The 20,228-nt window shown below is 40.8% G+C and overlaps 1 protein-coding gene and 1 pseudogene across 5 annotated transcripts in view; one reads left to right on the top strand and one right to left on the bottom strand.

Annotated features, from left to right (window-relative positions):
• Nucleotides 1–20,228, top strand: part of CCDC7 (coiled-coil domain containing 7) — a 276,653-nt gene that overhangs the window by 147,266 nt on the left and 109,159 nt on the right. For 3 of the 5 annotated variants that reach the window (XM_027121767.1, XM_027121769.1, XM_027121771.1), the window contains exons 22-25: nt 868–978; nt 9,028–9,138; nt 17,102–17,212; nt 19,161–19,271. In XM_027121767.1, the coding sequence (XP_026977568.1) occupies nt 868–978; nt 9,028–9,138; nt 17,102–17,212; nt 19,161–19,271 (444 nt within the window). The remainder of the gene's footprint in view (nt 1–867; nt 979–9,027; nt 9,139–17,101; nt 17,213–19,160; nt 19,272–20,228) is intronic. The other 2 variants (XM_027121770.1, XM_027121768.1) reach the window with 1 other exon arrangement.
• On the bottom strand, nt 1,322–4,584 carry LOC113628318 (vacuolar protein sorting-associated protein VTA1 homolog pseudogene; annotated as a pseudogene).

The following is a 20,228-nucleotide window of genomic DNA, read 5'->3' as shown; positions in this document are numbered from 1 at the left end:
AACAAGATTACTTTCTTTGTGGTGGAATCAAACTATCCAAATCTCTTTGGTTTCTTTGGGTCACTGGGCAAAGCAATCCTGAGGGCTCTACCTACTTTCTCATTAAATATGAGAAACATTTGCTGCATCAAGGATGTCATCAGTGCCCGGGACATGTTTAGATTTAACAGTAGTCCTTGTGTCCTATTCTGCATGCAACTTTAGGTGACCAACTACATTGTTTTCTGGTTTATCTTTCCTGTATTTCCTTTTCTAAAGGTAAGTATCTTATATTTTCTTTCCATTTCCCACTCTTTTCTTTCCTAAAAGATAGCATACTTGATACCTTCTCTTTTCATTTTTTCTACAATTAACCTATCTCCTAACAGTCCCTCCAAGTTGGTTTATAAGTATCTTTTTATAGCTTTATGTGTAACTCTTTGTACCACATCATACACCATAATTTGTGTTACCCTAATTTATAGTATGTACCTTGTTTTTCAACCAGTCTCACATGCTAGTACATTTAGGTGCTTTTGAGTATTTTGCAATTAAAAATATGGTGTAATGAATAACCTTTACATATACATTTTCATTATTTGGTCTATGAGTATATATTAACCTAAGTTATAATAATCTAAAACAAGTAGGGACTAATATAAAATGTATTTGATGCCAACAAATATTTATGAAACAGTGAGTCTTACACACATTAAAATTTTCCTCACAATTTTTATGTCAGGTCTAGCATTATGGTAATTTACTTATATTTTATGTTTATAAAAATGAAAGAAAATACTGTTAAACATGTGTATAAATTTGATATATAGGGATTTCACAATAGACCTGTTTTTCAGTTTAATGCACTAAATGTATCTCTTTTTGTAGCTCATGATCATGTGTCAGATGAAAATCTTATGTTTAAGCATCAAGACTCAAAGTCAGAAACAGAAATGCATGCAGAGAAACAAAAATCTTCTAGAGATGAAAGTCTCATTAGTAAGTTTAATAATTATAGATGACTTTAAATTATTTTAAATTGTACTCATCAGAAGATCCTTTTTCTTTGGTTCGTGAATATGTATTTGGGCATATTTTTTTTGAACTAGTTAAAAGAATCCTTGTATTTATTTTTTACACAGCACAAATGCAGGTGACACAGTAAGTCCATAATTCCTCACAAAACTTATTAACTTATCAACTGAGAATCTATGTTCTTAAAATCTGCATCATTCATAGCTATACACTCTATGGAATCCATTCCATAGTAGCAGAGGAGAACCGTAACTCAAAGCACCAAGTTTCCAGGCATTACTGCAAATGTCTTGTTTTCATTCTCTGATACATGCAGTCAAACTGCCTATGAAGCAAATACCAATTCACCTTAAACGCCAATGGATAAGGGAAAACAATTGGGAAACCAACATTATTCTTACATCTAAAACTGATTCTACCTGTTTACCTTGTTGTATTTCTTTCCATGAACATTTTAACTTTTAATGTAGCTATAATTAATATGAATATAAATTGAAACTTAAACATAATCTCTTTCAGATTCATCTGACAATTTAGGACGTTCATATCTGTTTCATAAGTCCTAAGGAAAACAAAATGTGACCTCTAATCTAGAATATTCTTGCAATCTTTATTAAAAGTTAAATTAGAATTTTATAGCAAAGTAATATGGTCTGTTTGTCCAAATTATGGATTTAAAAATTCCTTAATTTATTTAAATTAAGATACAAAGCTGATTCCCAGTATATTTCATAGAAGGGTGTTTTCATTTTTTGAACAAGCAGGGTTCAGTGGACATTTTTAGGATCTTGCTCGCATCAGCCCTGTGTATACCCAGAGATTACTGGATCCACTAAATGGACAATGAAAACTGGTCGAGGCTGTTGATGAAAGCTTCAACAGGAATCTGATACACAGACACAGACTTTATTGTTATAGTCAGTGGAACTGAAATCTTCCTTAAAACTGTGCTTCTGATAGGCTGAAGATAGAGTAATGGACTGTTAGTTCTTTAAGCCAAAAATGCATGGATCTGTTCTACAAAGGCTTCATTCTCTGCCTGTGGTCAGTAACTTGAGGGTCTTCTGTAGATTCTGCACTGCTGACATCTTCATACTGCAAAGCTCTGCCAGCGTTATTTGCAGTATTTCTGAGGTCTAGCAAAGTCCTCTGATGTTAGTTGGGTATCTCCCTGGGAAACTGTACTGAAAAGTGCAGGATCAATGGCCGGAATAGTCTGTGGAGTAGGCTGGATAGTGTTACTTGTTACACCTGTGCTGTGAGGAGCTTCTTCTGGGGTATTAGCAGGAATGCGGGCACCGGGAGGAATTTGTATTCCCGTAAAGCTGCTTGATGTCATGTTGCTTGGGTCATAAGTTGAAGATGACGGCTGAGGGGCTGAGTGGGCAGAGAGGTTGCTCCAGAATTTTCATTTTCTCCAACATCATTCTCTTCTTCAATCCCACCAGGCCCTGCTTGAGGAGTCTCTCCATTCTTTAAAAAATTATGAATATGAATATATGTTGCTTTCCACCTTGCATACTTTCTGTGTTTCACGTTTTCATCAGTGAGTTCTCCAACCGCTATTTTGACATCTATTAAAAGACTTTCAGTGTAGAAGAACTTGATCATGTTTTTGTGAAATCGCCCAGCATGATCTTCATTATCTACATACAAAAACATTTTCAAAGCATAATTCTCCAAATGGGCAGAGCCAACTATTTCTTGAGTAACAGCTTCATTATCACCCAACTGTTTCATAAGAGCATCTAACTGATCCATTAGCTTTGGTGAAAACGTACGACATTCAGGAGTTTTACTATCAACATTCATTCCTGTTTGCATTGCATACAAATGACAGTAATAAGCCACCACAGGGGGTCCCCGCTTGTCATGCTCCTGAGCCGTCCTCAGATGATGGTGTACACTCTTAAGCTGTGGGGGCAGTGGGGGCAGTGGGGGCAGCGGAGCAAGCATGGACATCTCCACTCCAGGAATCCTATTTGGGCATGTTCTTATAGAAATTTTTCACTGACGTAAAGTATGAATGCCCTAAGATAATTAGAGAACAAAAGCAAAACTGTTGATAACTTTTGGTCAGAATTTGTTGTCTTGAGACTGTTTCACAGTCGTGGGTCATGTGTTCAGTATCCCCTGAAGCCCAATAATGGACTAATGATTGTCTCTTAAAGGGTGTGTACCTTTCAGCAAGCTGTTCCTAGAGATGATGAATTAAAAACCCCAACAGGTGCCTCTGACCTGTGGCAGTGTTCTTCTGCCTTAAGCTCCAGTTGGTGAATAGATAGTTGCTGAGAGCTGTAACTCAAATGGCAAAATGGATCAGAGGGGCCAAAAGGAAGGGTAGCCTAGGTGGCTTGTTGGAGGGCTTGCAGGTCATCCTCCTTGCTGTGGCCCCACTGAAAGGAAATGACCTTTCTTGTAACCCTTTAGATGGATGGCATTAAGAATGCAAGTAGATGAAGAGTTCCATCAGTCCCTGGGCCTCCTTTTTAATTGCTGGAGCAGAGAGGATCAAAGCCAGTCTTTTCCCATGGAATGAAACAATGAGACTCCATACCCAGGTCAAGCCCAGGAATTTCACTTGCGTACTTGTACGTTTTCTGTAAAAGTGGCCCAGTAAGTTGCCACTTGTGTGTCAGCAGGGTGTCCAGCCCTTGTTGGGCTGTTGTCCAGCTCCCTTCTCTGGACTCAATAGGATGACATTATCAGTAAAGTAGAGGGCCAGTCCCTCCTCTGGAAAATCTGGAGATTTTCCAGGCTTTGATACATTGATGACAGATAGGAAATTCAGATAGACTTGTGGAAGGATATGAATGGTGAATTGTACCCATTCCACATAAAGATGAACTGACTGGAATCATTCCCATTCAGAGGGATACTGAAAAGGGCGTTTGTGATATCCATTGCTGAATAACAAGTTCCCACACTCTGGACAAGTTACTACGACAGTCACACTGTCAGATATCACTGATGCCAAGGTTGTCCTGTTGGTTGAACAGCCAAAATCAATTGAGTATCTGTGAACTCAAGATCAGGTACACAAGTCAAGTGAATTATTGAATAGGGATATAGTCTCAAGGAGCCTTTTTCTGCGTTAAACTCAGTAAAGAGGGCAGTTTTTCCTTTTTCTTTCCCAGGCAGATTTTTGGGAGATAGAGGTACTAGGTGCTGGTAATCGGGTAGGTTCACAATCCTCTTATGCTCCTCTAACATGGCCTTCAGTGCAGTAATTTCCACCAGGGCTTGGAAGAATGAGAGTGAAGTTATGATGGTACTCTCCTGGAGAGCCCCATGGTGTCCACTAGCACTTCTGGAGGCACATTAGCCTGGCTGCTGATGTGCCCTGTGGGACCCTTTGACTCTTGCAAATGATCCAGCAGTATGCCCTGAAAGAGTCTCACTAGCACCTCTCAAAGTGCTCCTTCCAGAAAGGAATTTTTTACTTTATTGACTACTTTGTTCTCTCTGCCAATCTGTCAGAGAAAGCTGCCTGTTTTGACTTGGTCAATTAAGATAGCAAGCCAAACTGAAAGTAACAATTAAGATTTTATGTACTTCCTATAATAGTATAAGCAAGAGTCTAAACAGGAAAGGGCCCCAGCTCCACCAGTGTTTCATTTTCCCCATGGAACCAAACCAGGCAAGGGTCAGATGTCAGTGCGGATGGGAGTACGGGTTGGCGGAAGATTATCTCATATCTGAAGGAGCCCCAAATGAAAGGCTCTTGCCCTTTTATGACCTCAGGAACCTTGTGGATATTGATGTAGGATGGCTAGGAGTGTAAAGTCTTGAATACTGTGTAGTAACTGAGGAAAGTATCTTTAGGTTCCCCCAGTGAAGTGGTCTACACAGAGGCACCTGAAAAGTGCAGTGTATCAGCTGACCCCTCCCCCTTTCACAAGGCGGCCTGTGATGGAGGCACCTGTGTAGGAATCCAGAACGCATAAGAGCATGGTATGGATGGATGGGCCTTAGTCCTCCACTGCAACTACCTCCAGTGTCTAAAGTTCACTGGGTATGCATCAAATTTGGTGTGGGGTGAGAAGCATTCCCCCATGAGAACTTTCAGGTAGAGACCTTGTAATTGTCTGTGGTTGGACCTGCAAAATCAAGCAGGATTTTGGCCTGGAGTTGAACTCCTGTATATACATATGTATACATATATATGCACATATATATACAGATATTCATACACACACCTACACTGAGTGTCCTTTGTGTTTGTTGTGGTAGAGATAGAAATAAGCTTGGCTCTTTGGAGTGCTTGAAAAAAGCTTGGCCTCCTTTGTATCTTGGTGGGGGATGGAGAAGGAAAACTTAGTTTCCTTGGAGCTTGGAGTGACAGTGTACCCCTTTCCACTTTGCCCCCAGGGATTTCAGTTGCGTATTAGATCTTTATACCTTGTTTACATTAATGACCCAGCTGTGCTGTCACATGTGGGTCATCATAGAATCCAGTCTCTGTTGGGTAGTACTCTTATCTGGTTCCAGTGGAGGATGTCATCAATATAGTGGAAGTTTTAGTACTCAATCTTGGAGCAGGGCTTTTTCTAGGTCATGGGCTTGTGGAAGGACATTAAAGGTATGTTGTAACCCATTGCACATAAGGTAAACTGATCCTGGCCATTTGTGAGAACAGGAATGTTAAAAAGGGCACTTGTGATATCAGTTGCTGCATACTTACGTGACTCACCTTGAGCAGTAAACTTCTGTGAAGGTCACAGGACCATGTGATGCCAGTGTCTGGAGCTGTACTATGGCATTGAGCCAGCGGTAATCAATTGAGTCTCTAGGCACCCAAGGCCTTACACACAGAGCGAAAGGGCTTATGAATGGAGAAATAACCTCATGGAGAACTTTTGTTTCATTAAGTTCAGCAATAAGGGCAATGAGTTGTTTTTGGTTGGTAAAGGTGCTAGGCACTGGTTTTCCACATGCCCCCCTAAAATGGCCCTAAAATGCAGTAGTTCCTATCAGGCCTTAGGGGTGAGATGCACATAGAAAATACATCTAAACCAGTAATACATTCAGTTATGGAAGCCATAACAATGGAGATTTTTAGTGGTGTGTAGGGACATGCCTATAGTTGGATTTGGATAAAGATCCCATTTGGTGAGCTCAGACCAAAAACCAGTGAGCATTATCTGTTTTCTCCTCATTGTAGTGTCCGTGGTTATAGAGATCTTAGTCATATGTGCATCAGTGTCCAAAAGGCCCAGATATGCAATTCACACCTATCTCTCCATTGAACCTTAGCACATATCCTCATATCACAACTGGGGAGATAAGAATCTTAGCCTAACCTTAATTCTTATTTATATAGAAAACGGAGAGGTTGGATAAAAGTAATGGCAGGGGGGTTGTTTCTCAGGTTCATCTCAAGATTCACTGGGAAATGCAGAGGGAAGAGCACTAGTGTTAGTCATAGGTGTCATCATCATTTGGACTCTAGAGTGTCTGTGTGTTGGGTCACCTGTGAATTCCTTGGTGGAGAGTCCATCAGTGTTCTCTGTGAGTTCCCGTTGTTGAGTAACTAGACCCAGAGATTTCCTTGGGAAAGCACTTAAACAGGTCATCCATAAATGGGTTCCTGATTACCATTTTTAGGTCACTTTCTTCACTGGCCAGATGATATCTATCTGTTGCTGGTTCTTCCTTTCCCTGAAATTTGTCAGTGAAGATCTGGATTGTCTTGTAAACCAATTGACATCACCTTATAAGGAGGTTTAATTGAACTAGGAAAACAGCACATATGGCACAAATGACACTGGAAATCTGAGTCTGGTTACCAGTCTCATTGTCTCCTGTTCTTGCTGCTCGTTGTTGAACCAAAGGACCATCAGGGTGGCTTATCAGGCACCTTCCAGATGGTTATACGGGTGGTTAAAACACCTTTTTTCAGTGTCAGGAAACTCATCATAAGTGGGCCAAACCTGAGAAAGGAGCTGGGGAAGGAGAGGGAATCAAGTGTTCACATCATTGCCCTCCCCACTTCCTTGGGCAGAGTGACCGCTGTCAAAGCACTCTGAAAGAGGGAGTCTGCTGTGACACATCTCTTTACCAAGTTTCACAAATTACCTCCTTTTTTTTACTGGGGTATAGTTGTTTTACAATGTTGTGTTAGTTTCTACTGTACAACGAAGTGAAGTAGAGTTCCCTGTGCTATACAGCAGGTTCTCATTAGTTATCTATTTTATACATATTAGTGTATATATGTCAATCCCAATCTCCCAATTCAGCCCACCCCCCATTTCCCCCCTTGGTGTCCATACATCTGTTCTCTGCATCTGTGACTCTATTTCTGCCTTGCAAACAGGTTCATCTGTACCGTTTTTCTAGATTCCACATATATGCCTTAATATACGGTATTTGTTTTTCTCTTTCTGACTTACTTCACTCTGCATGACAGTCTCTAGGTCCATCCACATCTCTACAAATGACCCAATTTTGTTCCCTTTTATGGCTGAGTAATATTCCATTGTATATATGTACCATGTCTTCTTTATCCATTCTTCTGTCTGTCGATAGACTTTTCTCCAAAGAAGACATACAGATGGCCAAGAGGCACATGAAAAGATGCTCAACATCACTAATTATTAGAGAAATTCAAATCAAAACTACAATGAGGTATCACCTCACACCGGTTAGAATGGGCATCATCAGAAAATCTGCAAACAGTAAATGCTGGAGAGGGGGTGGAGAAAAGGGAACCCTCTTGCACTGTTGGTGGAAATGTAAATTGATCCAGCCACTATGGAGAACAGTATGGATGTTTCTCAAAAAACTAAAAATAGAACTACCATATGACCCAGCAATCCCACTACTGAGCATATACCCAGAGAAAAATGGTAATTCAAAAAGACACATGCATGCCAATGTTCATTGCAACACTATTTACAGTAGTCAGGTCATGGAAGCAACAAATAACCTCCTTAATGATAGAGGAGAAGTACCCCAGTCTAACTGGTCTCCTCAAGTCACTGGCAAAGCAATCTTTTTTTTTTTTTTTTTGCGGTACACCGGCCTCTCACTGTTGTGGCCTCTCCCATTGCGGAGCACAGGCTCCGGACGCGCAGGCGCAGCAGCCATGGCTCACGGGCCCAGCTGCTCCGTGGCATGTGGGATCTTCCCGGACCGGGGCACAAACCCGTGTCCCCTGCATCGGCAGGTGGACTCTGAACCACTGCGCCATCAGGGAAGCCCTGGCAAAGCAATCTTGAGAGCTTTACATTCTTTTTCATTAAAAATGAGTCTCAAAAAATCACTGCATTATAGGCTGTATTATCAATGCCAGGGACAGACTTAGCACTAACAGTAGTAATTCAGTGAGCATGGTCTTCAGTGTCTTTGGTAACAAACTATTTTGTTTTCTGGTTTATCTTTCTTATGTTTCATTTTGTAAAGGTAACTATCTCTCTATTTTTTTTGTTTTCTTTTTGTTCTTTCCTAAAAGATAATATACTATTCTATCAGTTTTTTATTTCATTTAACATTATATACTAGACATTCCGCCATGTTAGTTTATGGGATCTTTTTCATTCCTTTTACAGTTGTATGTACAGTTGTTTGGACCATACTGTACAGCATAGTTGATATTACCATAGTTTATAGTATATACCTTGGTTTATGGAACCAGTCTCCTACATTTCCACATGTAAGTGGTTCTGAGTATTTTACAATTGCAGATATGCTGTAATGAATAATCTTGTGCATATACCTTTTTGTGGTTTGGTTTATGACTGTGTTTTAACCTAAAGTGTTAAGAAAACTGGAGACCAAACTGGAACATATTTGAAACCTATGAATATTAATGAAATGATGAGACAGTTTCAGTACACATCCATTAAAACTCTTCTCACCATTTTCATATCAATCCAGCGTTATAGTAATTTACATATAACTTTTGAAAATGTGAGAAAATGCTGAGGTACACTTGTCAGTAACTTGAAAGTATAGGATCAAACAGTGTATCTGTTTTTCCTTTTATTGGACTAAATGCCTCTCTTTGTGTAGCTCATCGTAAAGTACCAGATGAAAATCCTGTGCTTGAGCATGGAGACTCAATGTCAGAAACTCAACTGGAAGTAAAGAAACAAAGACCTTCTAAAGGAGAAAGACTCAATAGTAAGTATAATAATTATAGATAACTTTATTTTAAATTAAACTTATCAGAAGATTATTTTTCTTTAGTTCATGAACATGTATTTTATAGAAATCTTATACCTTGACTTAGAGTGTGAACACCCTAAGATAACTAGAGAACAAAGGCAAAATTATTCGTACCCTTTGGTTGGTATTTCTGATCCCTTGGTCGTAGGTCAGCCACTCAGCATCTACCAAGACCCTATAACAGGTCAGTAAATGTCTCTTAAAGGGTGTTTACCTTTCAGCTGACTCCTAGAGATATGGGTTTGAAAGCCCAAAGGGGTGCCTCAAGACCCCTGTGTCAGCGGTCTTCTGCCACAGCCTCCAACTGGTAAACAGAAATGTTGCTGAGTTCTGTAACTCAAAGAGCAAATGGCGGGGGGTGGGTGGGGAAGGGCAGCCTGGTGGCCTGTCTGAGGATCTCCACATCATCCTCTTGGTCGTGACCCCACTGAAAGGAAGAGGCCTTTCTAGTTACTCCATAGGTAGGTGCCATCACGGACCATACATGGGGAATGTGACAGTGTAAGTTGCTTAATTGTCCCACCAGTTGCTAGGTCTTCATTTCATTTGTGGAAGTACAGAGGACCAACGCTTGGCACACTTCTCTGGAATGAGATATCATGACCCTTACAGATCATGCTCAGGAATTTTATTAGGGTGCCAGATTACTACCTTTTCTATAATAATGACCCCACTGAGTTGCTATATGTGGGTCTGTGAGGCATCCAGTCTTTGTTTAATAGTACCCATATTGGGCCCTAAGACTATGTCATCAATAGAGTAGAAGTCTGTTGCACCCTCTGAGAGTGGGATGTTTCCATATCATCACTTTTGTGTTGATGACATATTTGGAGAATTTTGGTAGCCTTGTTGGGAGTATGGTTGTGGTGTATGGCAGACCAACCCGCAACAAGGTATACTGATCATGATCATCCACAATAGAGGGAGGCTGAAAATGGCTTTCGTTATATCAACTGCTGCATACCAAGTTCCCTCAACTTCAGACAATAGCCTGTATCACAGTCACAATGTCAGATACCATAGGTGTAAGGCTACACTATGACACTGAGCTATGTATGTCAAATGAGTCTCTGTGCATCTAAAGCTGTGGGCACAAGTTGACTGAGTTATTGAATAGTTAAATAGTCTCATGGAAAACTTTCACTCCCTGAAGCAGTCATTTTTCTTCCCCAGGTAGGTATTTGGGGAGAAAAAAACACTAGGCACTGGTAATTGGATAGGTTCACAGTCTAACACATGCCAACTAAAATGGCCCTAACTGCAGCAATTCCTGTTAGGAGTTAATACAAAGCAGGGATTCACATTGACAGTTCATTTATAGTAATGATAACGTATATTAATGGGGCCATAACAATGGAAATTTATAGTGATCTAAAGGGAAACACCCATCGTTGGATCTGGATAAGGATCCCCATTGGTAATGGCCTCAGACCCAATGACCCAGGACCCTTACCCAGATCCCTCACCCTTACCCAGTGAACATAATGTGTTTCTCCATCATGCTGGTGTCAGGAGTTGAGATCACAGTCACATAGCCCCAGTATCCAAAAAACCCAAGAAATGCAGTCCTTTCCTACCTCCCCATTAAACTCTGACCTTAGCATAGGTCCTCATGTTCCTACTGAGGACAAAGGGACTTGGTCTAACTCATAGTCTTGTTCATTTTTGAAAACAGAGTGTTCTTGAAAAAGGTTGGTGGGCTCTCAGTCTCATGTCAAAATTCAATGGAAAGACCTGAGCAATAGCACTTGTATTAGTCATAGGGGTCATCCCCGCGTGGACCCCAATTCAGCTTCCTTTCAGGCATCCCTTGGCCCACTACCAGGCCATGAGTTCTTTGGTAGTGAGCCCATCAGCCTACCTCTTTGACACCTCGTTATTGGATATTCACCCATAGATCTCTTATAGAGATCTAGGTCTAGATTGTCCAGGAGCAGGTTATTGATTACCATTTTCACATTGCTTTTACTGTTGGTCAGTCACTGCTACCTTGGCAGTAGGTGCTATTCCATGTCCAACAGTTTGGCAGTTAATATCTAAATTGTCTAGTGCCAAATGACCTGACCTTATGAGGAGGCTTACTTGAGCTTGATACCTATCTAGCAAGGGTGGCATGAATGAATCAAGAAATCTGAGTCTGGTTAAGAATCTCATTCTCCTCACTCTATCAGTGTAGACCCTGGGACCACCAGCGCAGCACAGAGGGACACGGTCACTTCTGCAGTGGTGATCCAAACATGTTTTTCAGTGGTATAGAACTCATCACAGATTGGTCATCCTGTCAGAGCCAAATAGTATCCAGATGAGGAAGGAGAGAGTCTCAGATGCTTGCTTTTTTTATCCCCCACTTTTCTTCCACCTCCTCAGCCAATATGACTGCTGTCAAGACTCTCTAAAGAAGGTGTTTTGTAGTGACAGGCCCAACAGTGTGTGTGACCTTCTCCTTCACCAAGTTTAACAAGATTAATCCCTTTAATATGGAGGCAAACTACCAGGTTTCTAAGATTTCTTTTGCTACTGGGTCATGCAGGGTCTCCCACAACTTTAGATCCCATCACTGGTGGACCATAAGCAGTAGCCACAAATTGCTTCCCTAGCTTTCTCAGAGTCCCTCTGGTGAATCTCTAATTTGATTGACCCAGGAGGTGTCTCAGCCAGTGAATCAAGGTCTAAAGAGAAGAAACTTTGCTCCCCCCTCAGAACTGAAAAGCCTATAAAAATAAAATAGCACTCTCCTAGAGCACCCTGTGTGGTCTGCTAGCCCTGTCCAAAGCACATTGGCCTGGCTGCCCCAGGGGGCTCTCAGACTTCTGGCTAATGATACCCTCTGGCTAATGGTACCCTCTCCCCCATCACTCCAGAAATGTCCCACTGATTTACTGAGCACATCCCAAAGTGTGCCTTCCCAAAAGGCATTGAGCTTCACTTACCCTGCTTGCTGCTCCAATCTGTCTGAGAGAGAAACGCCAGTTTTTGAGTTGGTCAATTAAAATAACAAACCAAACTAAAAGTAACAAACCTTTGTTCACTTACCTCAATAGTTCAAGCAGTAAAGGACCCCAGCTCTAGCAATGTTCTATTTTCCCACTTGAAACAGCAGTGGGTGAGGGTTAGATGTATCAGTGCAAACTGGTATGAGATGTAGGAGAGGATCATCTCACAGCTGAAGGAGCACCAGACAAAAGACTCTTGCTATTTTATGGGTCCTACGCCCTCAAAAGGTAGTGGTGGGAGGGATGGGAGTAGAAACATCCTGAATACTGAATCATAACTGAGAAAAGTTTCTTCAAGCCCCGCCCACCCCCCATAAGGTAGTCTAGGCAGTAGCAGTGCCCGAACAATACAGTGTCCCAGTCAAGTCCCACCCCCCGCCTCCATTTGACGGTGACTGGGCTAAGAATGCAGTGTACTTGAGAGAGTGATGGGGGCGGAAGGGCTGTGTCCCTGACTGCAACCACCTCCAGTGCCTGCAGTGCACTGGCTATGCATCAAGTCTCTGTGGGTTGAGAAACTTCTTTTCCCCATGGTAACTGCCAGGTAATGCCTTTATAATTGTCTGTGATTGTGCCTGAAAGATCACACATGAGATCCAGCCTGGCGTCAGGTTTCTTAAGTATATTCACACTTTTATATATGTACTTGTATATACATATGTAGTTATACACATATATTGGCCTGTATACCTACACGTGTGTATATAAACCTGCATAGACATATTTAGAATTCATGATAAATCTTGGAAACCTTCAATTCTACTTCATCCCCTCAGGGCTTGTTCTGCCTACTTCCATTTCATGTGTGCATGTCCTTTCTTCCACTTCGTGAATACTCTCTCTGACTAATATAACACATTTACTCATTTGGTCCATCTTGTTATGCCTATAAAATTATTTTGGAATTTCTTCACCTATAGGTATGGAAAAACAATCCTCCTGAAAATATTTTGTCATGTGTTTACAGTCTCTCCACACTTCTGCCCGTGAATGAGGGTATATGTCAAATATTGTATTGATGAGTTACTTGCATTAGTACTTTTTTTCTTTCAGTAGGTTCATTTCTTTAAGTTTGCTTTCGGTTTTAGTTCCTCTTTTGTTATTTAATTTTATTTTTGAAACATGTGGAACCTGACCCTGCTTCCAAAAGTAAAAACTATACAAAAAGGTATACTTAGAGGAGTAGCATTTCTTCTTCATTTCTCTCCCTTTTACCGTATGGGTAACCAACTACATTGTTTTCTATCTCACTTGTTTTTCATTTTGTAAAGGTAAGTATCTCACTAATTCTCTCCCCCTCTCTCTCTCTGTCTCTCTCTGTCTCTTATTTCCTTATTTTCCCTTCTTCCTTACCTAGAAGGTACCACACAACTTTTCACCTTTGGGTTTTTTTTTCCACTTGATATTATCTTCTTGAAATCCCTCCAAGTCAGTTTATAGAGGTTCATTTGATTCCTTTTACATCTCTACATACAACAGTTTGTACCATGTTATTTACCATAATTTACCAAGTTTATAGTATATGTATTAGCTTGTTTATCTAGTTTCCCATGCATGAACATTTATATGCGATTACGAATAATGCTGTAATTAGCAAATTGTACACTTGCATTTTGTTGATTGGTCTATGAAGTCTATGTGATCTGTAAAATATAAATAACCTAAGAGAAATAGAGACAAATATAAACTATGTATAATGCCTGGAAATGTTTATGAGATAATGAGAAAGAGTCAAAACACATCTATTTATTAAACTCCTCTCACAGTCTTATCAGATCTAGCATTATGGTGACTTCACTATAACTTCAGAAAAGTGAGAATGTTGCTGTATTCTTATTATAAATTTGATATATAGGGATTTATAATAGTTGTATTTTTCTATTCAGTGGACTAAGTATATCTCTTATGTAGCTTATGATAAAGCATCAGATGAAAATCTTATATGTGAGCATCAAGAACCAATGTCAAAAACCCAAATGCAAATAAAGAAACAAAGAGAGAAAAGACACAGTCAGTATACTAACTACAGATAACTTTAAGTTATTTAAAATTAATTACAGCTAAAGATCTTCTTTGGTTCATAAATCTGTATTTTAATATATATTTTGGAGAAATTTTATACTTTAACCTAAAGTATAAATACCCTAAGATAACTAGAGGATAAAAGCTAAAGTTATGAAACTTTTGGTCAGTATTTCTGATTGTAATATTTTTCATAGTCATGGTTCATGCACTTAGTATCCACTAAACCAATAATAGGCACATAATTGTCTTTCAAAATGTGTGTACCTTTCACCCTACTACAGGAAGTTAGGCATACAGAAGCCTAAATTAATCCACTATCTTGTGGAATTGCCTTCTTCCAAAGACTCTAAATGATGAACAGAGAAGTTGCTGAGAGCTGTATCTCAGTTCATTATCAGAGGGACCAAGGAGAAGTGTGACCTGGGAGGCCTGTTGGATGGCCTCCAGACCATCCGCTTGAGATCCATTCAAATGTAGGTGCATTTTTGGAAACTTAATAGTTGGTTGCAGTCAGGATCCCACTGAGGGGAATGTAAGAGTGTCAGTAGCAGAATAGCTCCACAGATTTTTGGGACTCTTGTATTTGTTGTGAGTAAGAGGACAAATATTGGTGGTTATCTCCTCAAGATGATACGTATTGTGCTTTCCCACACAGTCCTTGTCCATGTCCCTGTTAATGACCCAGCTGTGTTGCTGAGTATGGATCAACATAGCATCAGTCCCTGTAGGGTAGTACACATGCCTGGGCCCACCAGGAGGATGCCACCAATATAGTGGGCAGCTAGTTGAGAGTGGGTCTTCTTCCTGCTCATGACCTTGTGGGAAGGACATTAAAGGTGTGTTGCAATCCATTACACAAGAGGCAAACTGATCCTGATCATCTGTGTGGACAGGGATGCTGAGAAGGGCATTTGCAATGTGAATTACTTTATACCTGTTTCCCTCAGCTTGGGCAAGAGCCTCTATGGCAGTCACAGTATTCGGTAAGGCCAGTGTCCTGATCTGTACCATAGCATTAAGCTGCCTGTAATCCAGTCTGTAGGCATGTTAGGCCATATGCACAGGTTCACTCAATTATTGAATGGAGAGGTAATCTCACAGAGATGTTTGGCTTACCTAAACTCAGCAAAGAGGGCAGGCATTTGTTTTTCTTTGCTTAGTAGTTGTTTTTGGAGACGAATCTCTAGGCACTGGTAGTCTGGTAGGTTTACAGTCTTCCATATGCCCCACTAAAATGACCCTGAGTGCAGTAGTGCTCATCACGGCTTGGTGCTGATGTGAGTTGGAGTTCACATAGAAAATACACCTGTACTCGTTATATATTCAGTAGTGGGGGCCATAAAATAGAGGTATATAGTGTCCAAAGGCACCCCCCACCATGGCCAGGTGTAAGTATACGCCAAAAAGCATTAACTGTTTTCCTCTCATCCTGGCGTCACGGTTGTGAAGGTAACAGTCATTGGTAAACTAGTAGCCAAATGGCCCAAGGTATGCAGTCTCCCCCCACTGCCCCTATGAACTCTGAGTTGGCATATATTCTTAGGTGCCAAAGGGGACATAGGGACTTGGCTAATCCCTAATTTTGTGTAATTTTATAAGCCAAGCATTCTGGGTAAAAATAGAGTTCTCCATTTCATCTTGAGACTGCTGGGAGGAGCAGAAGGAATAGCATGTGTATTAGTAATAAGTGTCATCACCATTTTGGTTCTCGTGGGGCTGTGTGTTGGCCCCCATGGCTCAGTACCTGTCCACAGGATCCTTGGTAGAGTCCATCCATCCCTTCCTTGAGCCTCCACTGCTGGGTAACTAGACAGTGTTTCCAGCAGCAGGGAACTCACCATGGGTGGGTGGAAATTTTCAGAAACCAAATGTCAGCCAGAAGAGGAAAGGGAGTGTCTTAGGTGTTTGTGTCTTTTCTTCCCCACCCCCTTCCTTGTCCTCCTTGGACAAAGTGCTCCGTGTCAGGGAACTCAGAACCAGGGGTTCTGTTGGGACACCGCCAACAAGGTGCCACTGTCCTTCACGAAGTTAACAAGAGTAGCTCCTCCATGGTGGAGTCTCTGTAGTCTCCTCAGGTTGCTGGTCAAGTGAAACTGAGAAATCTGGAGCCTTTTTCATTAGACATGAGTTTCAAAACCTCACTGTATCACGGGCTATCCATCAGTACCAGAGACAGGCTAAGAGTTAATAGTAGTCACTGGGTACAACTCAGCCAGCACTTTCTGCAGTGACTTCTGTAACCCTCCAGGTTGTCTTTTGGTTTATATTTTCTCTGTTTCATCTTTTGAAGATAAGTTATCTTTGTCTTTTTTTTTTCCCCTTTTCTTCTTTCTTTCTTAAAAGTTAGCCTGTTAAAATTCTCTCTTTCAGGTTTTTTTCCTTCATTAAGCCTTACATCCTAGAAATGCTCCCAAGTCAGTTTGTCAGGATGTTTTTCATTTCCTCTTATACCTATTTGTACAGCTGTGTGCGCTACATCATATCCCATAGTTTATATTTTCATAGTTTACATACACTACTTTAGCTTACCAATTCGTTAGCTTGTACGCTTAAGTGGTTTTGAGTATTTTGCAATTACAGGTATGCTGCAATGAATAATCTTGAACATATCTATTTTCCTTGTTTGATCTATCAGTGTGTATTAACTGAAAACATCAGGAAAACTCAGAAAATGAGAGACTAATATAAAACATATTTAAAATTAGGAATATTAATGATATGAAAAAATACTTTCCACACACACTCATTAAGACTCATAGTTTTCACATCTGATCTCGCATTATGGTGATTTACTTATAACTTCATATAAATGGGAGAAAATACCACTGTTCTCTGCTTTAAATTTGAAATCTAGGGATCTCTTTTTTTATTTAATGGACTACATCCTTCTCTTTATGTAGCTCAGGATGAAGTACCAGATGGAAATCGTATGCTTGAGCATCAAGATTCTGTGTCAAAATCAGAGATTCAAGTGAAGAAACAAAGCCCTCACAAAGGGGAAAGACATATTAGTAAGTACAAAAGCTACAGAAGACTTCAAGTGATTTTAAATTAAGCTCATTACAAGATGTTTTTATTTTGGTTCATGGATACGTATTTTTTGAGCATATGTTTTATAGAAATTTTACACTTTGACTAAAGTGTGAATACCATGAGATAACTAGAGAAAAACAGAAATATTGAACCCTTTGGTTGGAATTTCTGTTCTTAAGATTATTTTATGACCAGAAGATGAATGCCCCAAGGCCCAATAGCAGGTGAATAATTGTCTCTCCAAAGTAGTGTGCCTTTCAGCTGACTCCAGGTAATTATGGGTACAGAAGTGCAATGGATTCCTCTACGTGTCACAGCAGCCTTTTGCCATAGGCTCCAATGGCAAACAGATGTTTCTGAGATCTGTAAATCAAGCATCAGATGGGGGTCATGGGACCTGTTGGAGGGTCCTTAGGGCACCCTCTTGGTTGTGTCCTCACTGAAAGGAAGCAGCCTTTCTGGTAACCCCATAGATGGGTGTCATCAAGGGCTCCACATGGGCAAATGAGAGTGCAAGTGGTCAAAGAATGTCACTAATTGCTGGACCGCTTTTTATTTATTGGAGTTGATTAGCCCAAGTGTGGCAGTCTTATCCTCTGGAATGAGATGTCATGCCCCTTAGAGGACATGTCCAGGAATTTCACTAAGTTACCAGGTAACTAACTGTACCTTGTGTGTACTGATGGCCCAGCCAAGAGCTACTGGTGGGTTCACAGGGATCTAATCCTTGTTGGGGGTGTCCTTGTCTGGGCCCACTTGAATGAAAACTAGTCCTCCCTTTGAGAGCAGGCTGCTTAGACGTCATGAGCTGTGCCCTGATTATAGATATTTGAGCAATTTGGTGGCCATGTGAAGGACATTAGTAGGATATTGCAACTCCTTTCATATAAGGTTAAACTAATAACTGGGATCATTTATGTGGAGAGGGATGCAGCAAAGGGCATTTGATTTGCATATTGAGGTCCTTCAGTTTGGAAAACAGCCTGTATGACAGTTACAGTGTAGGTACCACCGGGTCTCACCGCTGTACTATAGCATTGACCTACCAAAATCAGTTGAGTCACATGTACTTGAGGCTGTGTGCAAAGATCAAGTTAGTTATTCAAATGGGAAATAGTCTCATGGAGAAATTTCTGTTTATTAAGCTCAGCAGTGAGAGCAGTTTATGTCTTTTTCTTCCCAGGAATTAGTTTAGGGAGACACAAGTGGGAGGCACTGTTTAGTCTGGAGGTTCTCAGTCTTCCACGTGCCCCTCTAAAATGCCCCTAAATACAGCAGTTCCCATGAGGGAACTGAATTCGAATGTGGGTGCACATAGAAGATACATCTACATCATTACACATTCAGTAGCGGGGACCATAAAAATGGAGTTTTGTGGTTGCCTGAAAGGATACACTCAGTGTAGTGTTTGACCAAGGGTGTCCTTGGTGGTGGCCTCAGATGAAAAGCCAGAGAGCTTTATCTCTTTCCCCCAGCACCTGGTGTCAGAGGCTATGGAGATCATGGTCGCCTGTGCACCAGTAGCCTAAGGGCTCTAGAAATGCAGCAGTGCCCCACCCCACTTTGAATTCTGACCTTGGCATACATGCTCAGATCACCACCCGTGGTAGGAATATTTTGTGTATGTATGTGTGTGTGTATATATATTTGTATATATATATACACACACACACATACAACAGATATATATAGATAGGTAGATCAATAGATATTGCCTAGAAATGTTAGTGTTACACCTTCTTTAACAAATGCCCATTAAAAATATCCTCTCAAATTTTATGTCACGTCTGACATTATGGTAATTTACTTATAACTTTATCAAAATGAGAGAAAATTTTGCTGTATATATGTTATAAATTTGAAATCTAGAGATTGCATACTAGATATGTTTTTCCATGGAGGAACTAAATGCATCTCTTTATGTAGCTCATGATGACACACCAGACAAAAATCCTGTGCTTAAACATCAAGATTCAGTGTCAAAACTCCCCATGCAAGTACAAAAACAAATAACTTCCAGAGGAGGACAACACAGTAGTAAGTATAACAATTATAGGTACCTTTAAATGTTAAAAAAGTAATCACATCAGAACTTATTTCTTTAGTTCATGAATATGTATTTGAGCATATAATTTATAGGAATTTTACACTTTGATCTAAATGTGAATACCATAAAACAACTAGAGAAGAAGAAACATTTAACATTTGGTTGGAATTTCTTGTTATAAAACTACTTCATGGCGGGACTTCTGCACTCAGTGTCCACCAAGATCCATAACTGGTCAGTAGTCTTTCAAAGGGTGTTTACTTTCAGTTAACGGTAGAAGATTATGAGTCCAAAGCCAGCTGGCACCTCTGATGTGTGGCAGTGTTCTTTTGCCACAGGCTCCAATTGGCAAACAGAGAGGTTGCTGAGACCCGCAACCTAAAAGGCGGTGGATTCAAGGGGGCAAGGGAAAGGGTTGCCTGTGTAGCCCGTTGGAGGGTCTCTAGGGTATCCTGTTGTCAGGCCCCACTCAGGGTAAAGGTCTTTTTGGTTACCTGATTGATGGGTGCTGTCATCAAGGTGGCCTTGTAGGGGAAGTTGTGAGTACCAGTATCTGAATACTCCCACAAGTCACTGGGCATCCTTTGTGTTTGTTGGGGCTGAGAACCTGAGCATGACTAAAACTAGGCAGTTATTGTCTCTGGACTGAGAGCTACTGTCCCTTCTCAGTTTATTCCCAGAAATTTCCCAGGATTCATAAGCCCTTGTGCCTTGTCCATAGTAATGTCCTAGACATGTTGCTACATGTGCGTCAAAATGGCATACAGTCCTGGTTGAGTGGTACCCTTTCCTCGACCCACTAGGAGGCATTCATTAATATATGGAAGGCTAGGGCTCCATCTGGAAGTGGGACTTCTTCCTGCTCATGGCTTTGTGGAAGGACATTAAAGGTGTATTGCAACGCATTACACCAAAGGCAAACTGATCCTGATCATCTGTTTGGCAGG

This window comes from Aethalodelphis obliquidens, unplaced genomic scaffold, assembly GCF_003676395.1.
Source record: "Aethalodelphis obliquidens isolate GAN/ISIS:26980383/991018 unplaced genomic scaffold, ASM367639v1 scaffold23, whole genome shotgun sequence".
NCBI lineage: Eukaryota > Metazoa > Chordata > Mammalia > Artiodactyla > Delphinidae > Aethalodelphis > Aethalodelphis obliquidens.
The sequence above is the reverse complement of the archived record's forward strand: the minus strand, read 5'-3'. Positions and strand labels throughout refer to the sequence as shown.